Source organism: Sminthopsis crassicaudata, chromosome 2 (genome assembly GCF_048593235.1).
Source record: "Sminthopsis crassicaudata isolate SCR6 chromosome 2, ASM4859323v1, whole genome shotgun sequence".
Lineage (NCBI taxonomy): Eukaryota > Metazoa > Chordata > Mammalia > Dasyuromorphia > Dasyuridae > Sminthopsis > Sminthopsis crassicaudata.
The window spans coordinates 396,020,405-396,034,252 of NC_133618.1; the positions used below are offsets into that span (position 1 = coordinate 396,020,405).

At 31.5% G+C, this 13,848-nt stretch overlaps 1 protein-coding gene across 13 annotated transcripts in view; it reads left to right on the forward strand.

Moving 5' to 3' along the window:
- TCERG1 (transcription elongation regulator 1) overlaps positions 1–13,848 on the forward strand; it is a 63,447-nt gene that overhangs the window by 21,059 nt on the left and 28,540 nt on the right. For 6 of the 13 annotated variants that reach the window (XR_012486646.1, XM_074291726.1, XM_074291728.1 and 3 more), the window contains 2 exons: positions 8,577–8,819; positions 13,353–13,415. The exons of 2 other annotated variants lie outside the window; for them this stretch is intronic. Coding sequence is in view for 10 of the 11 variants with exons in the window: in XM_074291726.1 (XP_074147827.1) it covers positions 8,577–8,819; positions 13,353–13,415 (306 nt within the window). In the remaining variant the exon portion in view is untranslated. The remainder of the gene's footprint in view (positions 1–8,576; positions 8,820–13,352; positions 13,416–13,848) is intronic. 5 more of the 13 variants (XM_074291731.1, XM_074291732.1, XM_074291727.1 and 2 more) reach the window with 2 other exon arrangements.

Below are 13,848 nucleotides of genomic sequence, written 5' to 3' on the forward strand. Positions count from 1 at the left end.
AATGTTCATTTCTTTTTTCATTTAATTTTCTGTTGTACAGAAAAACTAATTAGAATATCAATAGTTGGGAGTATATACATATGTATATGTATGTGTATAGTTATATGTACACCCACACTTTGGCAAGAGGAAAAAATAGAGTACCAAACAGTTAAATTGATGTTTAAGTGACTAGTCCAAAAACATTAAGCACAGTTTGTTATAACCTTTCTGGTTTGTCATTAAGCCTTTGAAAGTCTGGGGTAAATGTCATGCTACAATGCAACATCAGAGTAGGATTTTTATATAAACTGTAATAAGAAAGTTATTTTAGCATCTTTTGCCAAGGATGCTTTCAAAATAACCAGCTCTGGCAATCAGAGTTGTTGTTCTTTTTAAAAGAATTAAATATATTGAGAAAAATGTTCTTGATTATTTTAGAGGTTGGTTTTCTGTTTTTATTTTATTCTTTTTAAATTTTAAAAATTCCTTTTTTCATTCAACAAAAATTCATCTTTTCTCTTTCCACCTTTTTTCTCCCTAATACTATTGGCCTTTGAGAAAAAAAATACAACATGTATATTCAAGAAAAATAAATTGCCACATTAGCTATACCCTCCAATATATATCTTAATCATTCTTAGTGAATTCTCTCTCTCTCAAGAGGAGTTAATTGACATGTTTCATCATGAGTCCTTTGGAATCATAATTGATCATAGTTCACTTTATTAATTGGAGTTCCTCAGACTTTCAAAGCTGTTGATCTTTTTCAATATTATTATGGTATAAAGTTTTTTTTTTTTTTTTTTTTTTTTTTTTTGCATTCTGCTTTATTTAGTTCATGTAGACCCCAGTTTCCTCTGCAATCATTCACTTCATTTATTACAACACAAAAGTGTTCTGTTACATTGCTAAATCATAACTTGTTCAACTATTCCTGAAGTTTGCAGCTTTTTGCCCCTTACAAAAAGATATGGGTTTTTTTTAATTTTTTTTTATTTTTTTTTTAATGTTGGTCCTTTTTCTCTTCATTTGGTTTCTTTAAGGTATAGATGTAGTAAAGTATCAGTGGAGCAAATAGTTTATTAGCTTTTTAAGCATAGTTCCATTGCTTTTTTAGAATGGCTGGACCATTTCATAGTTCTTCTAAGTGCATTAATGTACATGTTTTCCAGTATCTCCCTCAGCGTTTTCTTTATCTTATTTTTGGACAACTTTGTCAGCCTTAGTGTATAAAAATTTTTACTGCGCATTTCTTTTTTTTTTTAAATAATGGTTTAAAGCAGTAGTGTCAAGCTCAAAGAATAGTGGAGCCATTAACTGTTACATAAGGATTCCTGATGATGGTCTGTTGACTTAGAAAATCAACATTATCTTTATTCTGTTGTATTTTTAGTTACTTTGTTAAATACTTCCAAATTACATTTTAATTTCCAAACAGTCCATGCCTGTTTGACATCTGTTTAAGTGCCTTTTTTTCACATGTTCCTATAGATAGCTTGAATTTTGTTACTCTGAACAGTACCTGTTTATATATCATTTTACTATTTGTCAATTGGGGAATGGCTCTGATTATTACAAGTTTGAATTATTTCTCAATAATTCTAGAATGATACCTTAACCAGATAAAGTTGCTGCAAAGATTTTTTTTCCCCTCATTTACCTGCTTCTCATCTAATTTACTCTTTGTGCAAGAACCTTTTCATTCTATGTAATTAAAATGGTCAATTTTGCCTCATTTGATTTTCTCTGTTGTTTGGTCATGAACACTTTCCTCTAATCATGGGTAATTTCATCCTTGCTCCTCTAATTTCAAGGCTTAAGTTGCTTTTAAGTTGAAATGGCACTTTGGATCTCATTTATTATTTTTGACAGGTTTAAAAAAATTGTTCCAAAAAAAAAAAATGAGTTCCAAATTCTCTTCTTATCTCTAGCTCCTTCTGCACCCATTGAGAAAGCATGCAATATGATATAAAATAGTCATCAAAAACATTCACATCTTAGGCATGTTGCCAAAAAAAAGTAAGAAAAATAAAATGGGAAAAATACATTCCAAATGGTATTCAAGAGTTCAGCAGTATTTTCTCTTGAGGTAGAGAACAGTTTTCATTATCAGTCTTTCAGAATTGTCTTGGATCTTTGTATTGATCAGTCTTTCACAGTTTGTCATTATAATGTTGCTTTTATTGTATATAATGAACTCTTAGTTTAGCTCACTTCAATCTGTATTGGATCATAAAGGTCTTCCACATTTTTCTGAAAGTATCTCCCTTATTTCTTATAGCATTGTATTACTCCCTCTTAATAATATGTCACAACTTGTTCAGTCATTCCACAATTGATGGGTATCCCCTCACTATCTAGTCATTTTTGATGGATGTCCTTGTACTTTCCATTTCATTATCACCACAAAAGTAGAGTGATATAAGTGTTTTTGTACATATAGATCCTTTTCTTTTTTAAGGCATATTCGTGAATTGTTCTCCAGAATGGTCCAACTAGTGTACAGCCAACAGTGCATTAGTGTACCTGTTCTACATTTATACCAGTATTTGTCATTTACCTTTTATGTTATGTTAGTTAATATAATAGGTGTAAGGATGTAATTTGCATTTTTCTAGTTATTAGTAAATTATAGCATTTTTTCATATGATTTGATAGCTTTGATTTTTTTTTTTAAACTTGCCTGTTCATATCCTTTGACCATTTGTCATTTTTGATATTACTTTGTTTCCTATGATACCTTTTAGCAAAATACACACATAGTTTCTCAGATTATCTCTTTTAAAGGCAGACTTTTGCTTTTTTATTTGAGATTATGATTGCTACTCCCACATTTTTTGCTTCAGTTGAAACATTTTAAGATTCTGCTGTAGTTCTTTATTTTAACTCTATTTGTGTCTATCTGTTTCAGGTATGTTTCTTCTAAACAATATAATGTTGGATTCTCATTTCTAATTCATTTTCCTACTGGTTTCTGGTTTGGGGGCTGAGTTCATCTCATTTATATTCAGTAATTATAACTATTTTCCTCTCATTTTATTTTTCTTTCTTTTTACTGTGTTCCTTCTCAAAAATTTCTTTTGCTTCTGACCATTGTTAATCCCCGCCCTTTCTCCCTTTTGCTTATCCCCTTCCCTTCCTATTTACTTCCTGTTGGTTAAGATAGATTTCTATGCCCACCTGAGTATGTATATACTTCCCTTTTTGAGCCATTTCCATTGAGAGTAAAGTTCAAATGTTGGTCTACCTACCTCCTTGTTTTCACTTGCATTGTAAATTTAAGTTCTTTGTGAACCTCTTTCTTGTGAGATCATTTTCTATGTTCTTCACTTCCCTCTACTCCCAGCATATTCTCTTTTCTTTTTTTTTTTTTTTTTTTTTTTTTGAGATCATCTTGACACAGTAGATTCAACTGCCCTAATATTAAAGTTCTAAGAAGTTACGTGTTATTATTTTCCCGTGTAGGAATGTAAACAGTTTATACTTATTGAGTCCCTTTGAGTTAGTCTTCTTTCCTATTTACCTTTCTATGCTTCGCGAGTCTTTTGTTTAAATATTAGATGTGTATTTGGCTTTGATCTTTTCATTAGGAATGCTTGAAAGTCCTGTATTTTCGTTAAATCTTATTTTCCCCTCTCTCCTCTCCTCCCCCTGAAGGATTATACTCAGTTTTTCTAGGTAGGTTACTCTTGGTAACCTATTTTGTGGTCCTGTGGAATATCTTATTCCAAGCTTTCTGCTCCTGTTAAGTGGAAGCTGCTAAATATTGTGTGACAACTAATTGTGGTTCCCTGATACTTAAATGATTTGTTTTGGTTGTTGGCAACATTTTCTCCTTGAACTGAGAACTTTGGAATTTGGCATATTCTTTCATTAAGAATATATTAAGAATATTAAGAAAACTTCATATAAATTTTCATTTTGGGATCTCTCTCAGAAGGTGATTAGTAGATTCTTTTAATTTCTATTTTACTCTATTTTTAATGTATTAGGATACTGATAGATTTCTTGAAAGCTGATATCGAGGCTTTTTTTTCTTTATTTATTTTTTTTTTTTTTTGATAATGGCTTTTGGGTAGTTTATCTATCTGAAATTGTTAAATTATCTTTCCTCAATTCATTTTCTAGGTCAGTTCTTTTTCCAGTGAGATATTTCCAATGAGAGATTTTTTCACTTTTTTAATTCGTTTTAATTTTTTTTATTATTATTTTTTGATGTTTTATAGTATCATTAACGTCCACGTGTTCAATTCTGATTTTTCATTTGTTTATTTATTTGTTTTTGGTGAAGCAGTCAGGCTTAAGTCATACAGCTTCAAGTGTCTGAGGTAAAATTTGAACTTGGGTTCTCACTTGGGGCCAGTGCACTATCCACTATATTATCTAGCTGCCTCCATCAATTCTGATTTTAAGGAATTGTTTTCTTTAGTGAGCTTTTGTTCCTTTTTTACCATTGGATTTTTCTACCTCTTACAGTAAAAACTATTAGGTGAATTTTTTTTCCCTGAGGTGGTTGGGGTTATGTGACTTGCCCAGGATCACACAGCTAGGACTTTTAAGTGTCTAAGGTCAGATTTGAACTCAGATCCTCCTGACTTCAGGGCTGGTGCTTTATCTACTGTGCACCTTGCTGCCCCATGAATTTTGTTTTTTAAGGTATTATTTTCTGAAGTATTTTTCTGCCTTTCACCAAGCAGTGAATTCTCTTTTCATGATTTTCTTGCATTACTCTCATTTCTTTTCCCAATTTTTCCTTTAATACTCATTCTGTTTTTAAAATAGTTTTTTAGCTCTTCCAGTAATTTCTTGTATCTTTTTTTCTTTGATACTTTGCATATGGTTGTTTTTATGTTATCTTTTGAATTTGTGTCGTCTTCCCTGTCACCATTTTTTGTGGTCAGGTTTTTGTTATTAACTTATTTTTACAGCTTATTTTTGACTTTGAATTTTGTTAAAAGTTGAGTTTTGCTTACCTAGGAATGAGAAGTCTTAAGCTTCAGTTTTTTAATGATGCCTTTTTCTAGACTAGTTCTGTAAGTTTTTGATATATCCAAAGTAATCTAGGAGAAGTGTGATCACTACTCTCCAGATCTGCACTCAGATCTTTAACAAAGGGGGCTGCAGCCACAACAGTGCTCCTTACTGCCCTGGAATTGTGACAGAGAACTACCTTTGGGCAGTGAAGTTGCTAAGTAGTACCTGATCCTTTACTAGTCCTAGTATTTCTGATATGTTAAGAGTTTCTCTTTTTATGACTCCCAGATTGAGTGCTTACAGAACCCATTTTGGCTGTGTAAAAACATCCAGTGAAATTTTTCATCTGAAAAGCAGTGATAGAAATGGGAGGATGGGAATAAAAAGGGCAAAAGAAACTCATCTTGAATAGCTTTTTTTTTCTTTAAATTTTTAATAGCTTTTAAGTTTCAAAATAATGCAAAGATAGTTTTCAGCATTTACTCCTGTAAAACCCTGTATTCCAAGTTTTTCTCCCTCCCTCCATTTACCTTCTCTCCTAGACGACAATCAATCCAATATATGTTAAAATATGTGCAATTCTTCTATGCATATTTACACATTTATCATGCTGCACAAAACAAATTTCAAAAAAGGAAAAAAATGTGAAAAAAAAAAAGCAATCAAACAACAAAAAAGGTACAAATTCTGTGTTGTGATCCACATTCAGTTTCCACAGTCTTTCTGAATGGAGATGGCTCTCTCCATCACAAGTCTGTGGAATTGACCTAAATCACTTCATTTAGCATCAGTTCATGTAAGTCCCTGCAGGCCTTTTCGAAATCATGAATGGTTTTTGTAACTAACTCTTCTGCCCGCCACATAAGATTAGGGTCAGAAACAGTAATATGTGAAAGAGCTTTAAAAATTGTAAAGAGAAGGTGGTATTACTGCATTAGATGAGAAGGATGATTGTGATACTCCTAGCTGCCCCCAGTTTAACAAGGTATGCCTCTTAGTAAATCTAGTTACTTTTTATTGTTTATTTGTTTCAGTTATATCCAACTCTTTGTGACCCTATTTGGAGTTTCTTGACAAAGATAGAATTTGTTTGCCATTTCGTTCCCCAGTTCATTTTACAGATAAAGAATTCAGGCAAACAAGGTTAAATAATTTGCCCAGGGTCATTACAGATACTAAGTGTCTGAGGCCATATTTGAACTCAGGAAGTTGAGTCTTCCTGACTTCAGGCCTGGCAGTTTATCCATTGTGCTACATAGCTGTCCTAGTTATTCTTAAATTATGTTTCAATAAGGATAGAGACTATATTTCTGATTTCATTGGTATAGTATTCATATCAGTAGACATATCTATAATTTATACCAGGGGTTCTCAAACTACGGCCTGCGGGCCAGATGCAGCGGGCTGAGGACATTTATGTGTCCAGCTGGGTTATGGCATATGGGCTGAGGGGCGGAGAGAAGAGAGTGAGTTTTTGTTTTTACTATAGTTCAGCCCTTCCACAGTCTGAGGGACAGTGAACTGGCCCCCTATTTAAAAAGTTCGAGGACCACTGATTTATACTATTTGAGAATTAGTCTAGAACAATGCTGTCAAACTCAAATAATAACAAAAGGGGGATGGTGTAGGGAAGCATACGAACTTCAGAAATCGGAAATCAGCATTGTTTTATTGCATTTTTACTTTTATTTATTTAAAAAAAATTTCCCCTTGCATTTCACCTGGTTCTCTGTCCCCCCATTCCTTGTGTGCTGCAATCTTGGAACACTGAGAATTGAAATGATTTACCCATAGTCAACATAGGTATTATTTTAGAGTGATCAAAGCTGAATGCAGATCTTTCTTAATCTGAGAATGATTCTGTTTTTTATAGCATACTGCCTGTCATTGGAGTATATTATATATTAATATTTTTCTGAAAATATCTTTCATTTGCAATGACTGTTTTTCTCAGTAATATTTACTGCACTTTTACTGAGATGATTCTTTCTGTTCTGTTCAGTGGGAGGCATAATTTTTCACTCAAGAAAAATAATTAGGTTTATGTCTTGAGTGCAAATTTTAAAAAAATATTCATTTCAGTTCTGTTGCATTCATTTTCCTTGTGAGGCTGTTCTACTGGCTTTTTATTTGGTGTACCTTCTTAACAATTGTCCTTGTTGTGTTAATAAATATTAAGATAATGCTTACTTTCTTACCTGAAGGCTTTCAACCAGATAAATAATATTCCTGGAGATTGGTGCTGTAGTGAATCATTTTAGGAAATGAATTATAGAAGTATGGATTTGTTGTTGTAAAGAACTTTTTCTTAGTTCTTCCATGGCCTTTCTTTGATTATTACTTTTAAGGATTACTGGTCTCGTTTCTGATGCAGGAAGTCCTGAATAAGTAAACCTTAAGGAAATGGGTTGGGTTGATATTTTCACTAATTCTACTGGTGCATCTTTATAACATTAACCTTTGGCAGGTTTTTAATTAAAATTTTGTTCTCACTGTATTACATTTGTTCATGTTGTACAATATAGAAACATAGGTATAAATTTTTTTTAAGAATATAGTTCAGTGAGCCCTGTATAAATAGAAATGAATATTTACAGATCTTCTAATCTTGTCCTATTTCTTCATGGATTCACTTTTCTTAACTTGAACAAATTCATAAAAAAATGTGGATAATACTACTTGACTTTCATAGGAAAATAATTGAGAATAATTATTATACTTTTATAGCTCTTTTCAAATCTTAAAAGTAGCCTCCATAGGGAGGTGATCACAAATAAGAATTTTTATAGATGTTTCCAAATAATTACTAGATATGCATTGCTGTTTTTTAGTAACTGAAAATTTTGCATTTGTTTAAAAAAAAAAATGAAACAAGCCACATTTTTGCTATTTCTCAGATACACTATTTTGAAGATATGTATTCTCCTTTTTAATGCTAAATTATAATAATTGAGAACTAGTAAAATATTATCACTTAATTTCATTTTTTGGTGCAGTTTAATATTAATATGGTACTATGGCCTAAGTCTGTGCTAGATTATTTTATTCTTAGTTCTTGAAAGATAGTTGTTTAGCCCCATTGCCATTCATTTAGCTAAGGTGAGTTTGTCATAAAATTTCTCACTGTCCTTAAGATTTGTTTTCCTTTATTAGCAACTGAATACTTTTTTTTTTTTTTTTTTTTTTTTTTAAAGCCCAGAGAGACAAATTATTTGGATCATTGGGTGACTTTAAGTTACTTAGTGGTATTTTTCCTATCTGCAGCCTGAACTTCACTGTATTTGGAGCCACCAACTTCATTTATAGACTTCACTTAAAGACATTTACGACTAATTAAATAGTTTTAAATTGGACAATGATATTTTTTCCCCATCAAGTACAAGCTAAAATTGATTTTTAACATTGAATTTATAAAAAACATTTTAAAGTGACAGCTTAGATTTGTTAGATTTTTCTTTAATGGTGTGAGCTATATGGGTCTGTTATAGAGAGGATAACTATAACTGATGATGCATATTAATTTAATGTATTTTATATGGTTACTTATAACCATATAAAAATATCTGATAATATGGTTAATAAAGGCTTAAAATAGGTTTTTTTTATTCATTTTTTATTAGCACCCACCACACAAGATCAGACACCAAGTTCTGCTGTTTCAGTTGCCACACCTTCAGTTAGTGTTTCAACCCCAGCTCCTACGGCTACACCTGTACAGACTGTTCCCCAGCCACACCCCCAGACGTTGCCTCCTGCAGTTCCTCATTCAGTACCTCAGCCAACAGCGGCAATACCTGCTTTTCCACCAGTAATGGTACCTCCATTTCGTGTTCCCCTTCCCGGCATGCCTATTCCACTACCAGGTAAACCAGCATCTGATAATTTTCTTATTTTTTATGTTTTTCATATGTCAGCAAGTTTGTTCTCATGTGTCTGTTGCATATGGAACTTGCCTTGAATCTCACCCATTTTAAAGTGTTTTTTTTTGAAAGATTCATGGCTGATTGCAGTAATTTCTCTTTTAATTTTTGGTAAATGTATCTTTTGTTTTTGTATTTTCACACCTGATACATACACCAGTTGTTAAAGTTAGTCACATTGAATATTAGCTTCAGATGTAAAAATTGATACTTTTATTTTAAATTCAGTTATTTTTAAGGGATCAAGTCTATTCAAATAAAAGATGCTACACATTTTATGAACATTAAGGTATGAAATAAAATGCAAACTATTTAATTTAAGGAGAAAAATCTCCACAGGAACCTAGCAAACTATTTCTATAAGAGAAAGGCCTGTACTTTTTCTTAAGCTGAAAAGTAATGAGGAAACTTTAAAGGTAGCAAAATGATGTTCCTTTACACATTATAAAATAGTAATAGTACTGCGTATTTCTAATTTAGATGCTCTTGCTGCTGCCAAGGAAATTAAGAATAGTAGAATCTTAGAATGGTCCTTAGAGATTTGTCTAGTCCTACCCCCTTGATTTTATAAATGGGAAAATTGAGATGCATAGAGATTGTAAGTTGCCATGGGATACATCCATAGTTTGTAGTAGAGCATAGGTCCCTAGACTCAGTCTAGTGATTTTTCATTAATATCTTGCTACTAGTATTCCATGTTGATTCTATTTTATGTTGATGTCTTGAATAAAAAAGTAGCAGGAATAATTTTCAGATATGAACATATCAAATGCAAACAATACTGTGTCCTTAGATGTAAACATTTCAGTCTTGAAATAAAATTAAAATAGGGAATTCAGATAATCATTCTTGGTGCTATCATGTGAAAGACTGCTAATTCTTTTATATAACTCAGTAATGAAGACCAAAAGCTTGAAAAAAATCCATATTTTTCATGTAATGTTCTAGAATGTTTAGAATTTAGTGATCATGAGCATAGAGAGCAATATGTGGAAATGATTTGTATCAACTAACACAAGTGTGGAACAAGAGACAAAACATGCTTCCTTGTTCTGAGACGTAAAAAAATTAAATTGTTTTTAATCTTTTATAGAGTCGATATATTTAAGGTTGTGACTCACGAAGAATAGCATTACTATTCCAGTTTAAAATGCATTTTATTTAGGTTCTTAAATAACTTGGATTTGTCAAGCTGATAAAAATGACAGGCATTATTGAAAACCATTGCCCTATAATTAATTGCAGTTTTTAGGTACTTGTCAAAGTGTTCACATTTATTAATGATCTATGATGATCTACAACAACTCAGCAATATTTAGACTCCAGAGCTGCCTAAAGATAGAAGATTCCTTAACGCAGGTGTCCAGCCATCTTAGAATGTCAATCTCTGGTCTGGTTTAGTTCTATTAAGGCCAATCATAAAAAAATTTAGATTCCTTTTGTCTCCTGCAATCAAAATTCTATACAATATGGTGCTAGTTTACCATTTTAACTTTTTCTATTTTCTTTTCATATACTGTACACTGCAGCTCAACTCAACTACTTGCATTTCTAGTATCAAAAGCATATCTTCACAGACTTTTTATTTTTACTAATAGCATACAAAAATTTAAATTGCTTGAAGCTTAATTTCTTTTATGTTAAAAAAAAAAACCTGTCACTCTTTGCAGTTCTTTCATTTTGACTTGCCTACCACTTTGCCTTTTAAAAACGAAAGATTTTTGCAAGGATTTTCTGACATAGAAAAAAACCTCTCTCAATTCTTTATTTCTTATTTTATTAGTTGCAACAGCATAAGATGAGATCCTAAGTTCTGAACAGTTGAAGGAGTTGGGGATGTTTAGAGAAGATGAAGGATCGGGTGATATGGGATATTGTAGCTGTATTCAAATATTTGAAGGCCTGGCTTGGGGAAGAGATAGGAGATTTATTTCTTTTTGCTCCAGAGGGAAGAACTTAGCACTAGTGGATAGAGGTTATAAGTAGGCAGAATTTAACTCTAATAGACTTTGCAAAACTCAAAACTATCTAATATTAGAGATGCATGAGTTCCTAAGTAGGGATCTCCTTGTCACTAGAAGCAAAGTTTGTTAGGAATGTTGTAGACTAGATTACTACATTGAGAGGGAAGGCGAATTATAAATTCCAAGGTATCTTCCAAAAAGGTCTTGTGATTCTTTGGGAAAAAAGGCTGGATAGAAGAGTGAAAATAGGATTATAAATTCTGTTATGTGGTCTCATTTAGATTAATTCATTCTTTCATTGTGCTTCTTTGAAGTTGGAAGAAGAAATGTAGAAATAGTATTCTTTATTCAGTTTGTTTCTTAATTTTATCTCCTTTTCTCTTCTATCCTTAAATTTATTTCAGGGGCAAGAGAAATAGGGCAGTAAAGTGCCTTTCTATAAATTCATTTGCTATAGGATATTGTAAGCAATAGCAGTTGTAAAGTAAATGGGTAATGGAATGAGACAGTGATTAAAATGAGGAAAAAGAAAAAAGTATGAAGTAAAGGCACAGGAAAGAAGTGATAAAAGCTATCACTTGGAATAGGATTATAGAATTGAATTTCCAATATTAAAAGTTAAAACCTTATTTAGAGGTTTAGACAATTCTGAAATTGAATGGAATATTCCAAAATTCCTATTGCAATTTCTGTAGTTAAAAAGTAATAAATTAGTAAAAAGCATTTATCTTAAAAGAACATATTTTGATGAGACTACTTTTTAGGAAAGTTGAACCAATTGTTCCCTTAAAAATAGTTGAATGAAATGTGTATTTTCTTCATAGATGTGACCAAGATAAGATAGGCAAGCTTTTGTCTTTCTATGTTCAGTATTTAAAAATTTTCAAATCCAAGTATTTATTATGCTTTATATTTTAAAATATGAAATAAAATACATGTTGGCCTGGTTGACTTAATAAGGTCTAAAAATCTCTAAAGTTAATAGATCTCATTTTAAATTTATTTTCATATATTTAAAAATTCACAATATATTCATTGGGGGGGTGAGTGAGGATACTCTGAAATTAATTTATTAAGTAGTTCCTCTGCAAAATTAAAATTGGTTCAATCATCCTGTAGATGGCAGTGTTTATACTGACTTAGATCTATTACATGCTATAACTTCCTTCACAAAACGAATTTTTTACAGTGTATTCTTTTAAACATTGATAACACCAAATCTTTCTCTTGAGACTAAAAAACAAAACAAAACAACTAATTGCTTTGTTCAGTACCATATAGAAGAGTGATTTTATTTCTTGTTTTTAATTTAATATTTTTAGCTTTAATAAATCTTTCATTAAAGAGTTTAAAAAAATTGGAGACTTTGTTTAATCTTAAAAATCAATGAAACATAAAGCTATCTTTTATTCTAAAGTTTTTATTTTTCTATTTGTTTTATTAGTTTATAAACCCAGGGGTTTAATTTCATTTTGAGTGCTAGAGTTAGTTTTTCCTGTCATTTTTAAGGATAAAAAATTAATTTGAAGAAAAGCATTATTTTTATTTTTTCTTGCTGCCAAAATGTAGTTATTTTTACCAAGTTTTCTTTTTTACCTTTGTCTTTGATTCTCCTTGAAGCCTAAATTAAAAGTCATAATTTGTTTTTGGATTTATATTTTTCTTTTTAACTTAGATCCCCTTTTACCACAACATTTATTTAGTAAGAATTTATTCAAAAATTGCATTGGGTGCAATTTTCTTTATAGCATATTTTATCTGTTAATTCAAGTTAGAATTCACGATTATTTACATGTAGTTCTTCTCTGTATGCACAGTACTGAAGGGGTGAGGGAGTGGCAGTTTTCTTAGTATTTTATGCTGCCTTCACAACATTTCCCACCCTTGTATTTCATAAAAGAAAACATTATTTCCATAGTACTGAACATTGCTATTGTGGCATTAGTTAAGCTTCACTCTGATCTTCTCTGCCATTTTTTTTTAAAGTATGCTTTGCTTTGGAATATTTTCATCTCTCTTCATTCCTTACCTTCTTTGCCCTTGCATGAATGTATCATGCATCAGCTACTGCATGTGGTTTTTAGCAGCATAGTGAAACAGAAAAATGTATTGTCAGTTTCATGCTGCATTTGCCTTCCATTGGTTTCTAAGCAACAGCAGCATGGATTTTGATCTCCTGTAGGAAAATGGCCCATATGAGAATTTTAAATATGTGTGCATGGACGAAGAGGTCTTCCCATATTGAATTTAAACCCCTGAGACTCCTTGAAATGTTATGGCAGCTGGTTCAATATAGAGGTAATTGTTAATATAATTTATAGTTAATATTATTGACAATTTGGCACCACTTCTTGAAATGTCAAAGCAACAAGAAATTCTTTTCTGTGGTTTTTGTCTTTTCCAATGGAAATGGCATTCTAAATTGTACTGGTAAATTATTATTATCCTGAATCCCAGTGGTAGCTGACATACAATGGCAGCTTTCCAACATGCTTGCTTATCCATTTTACAGGTGTAGCAATGATGCAAATAGTCAGCTGCCCGTATGTAAAGACAGTCGCTACCACCAAGACCGGTAATTCCTAAAACCATCTTAGTTCGTTTTGTCTGTAAGTTGGCATGGTAGTGAATGTTGTTGTTTATTTTTTTTTCCCAAGTAAGTGGATCTTTATCTTTTAATTTCTAATGAGCAGTATAAATGCAGATGTCACATTTGGCCAACACTTAATTTTCCCAATAGTTGTAGTGTTGTTGATTTTGTTTTTTTTGTTTTTTGTTTTTTGTTTTTTGGTTCACAAAAAAACAAAATAAGGTCAGATTATTTTAATTATTACTTTATGTAATAAGTGTGAACTATTTCATTCCCATATACATAACATTTAAATTTTAGTTTAAATTCTGTTGTGTGTGTGTGTGTTTTTCAATTAAATTTAAAAAATCATTTCCATGTCTAAAGTGATGTGATTGTGCTTGCATGCCAGTACGTTTGTGTGTATGACTATTTGTAT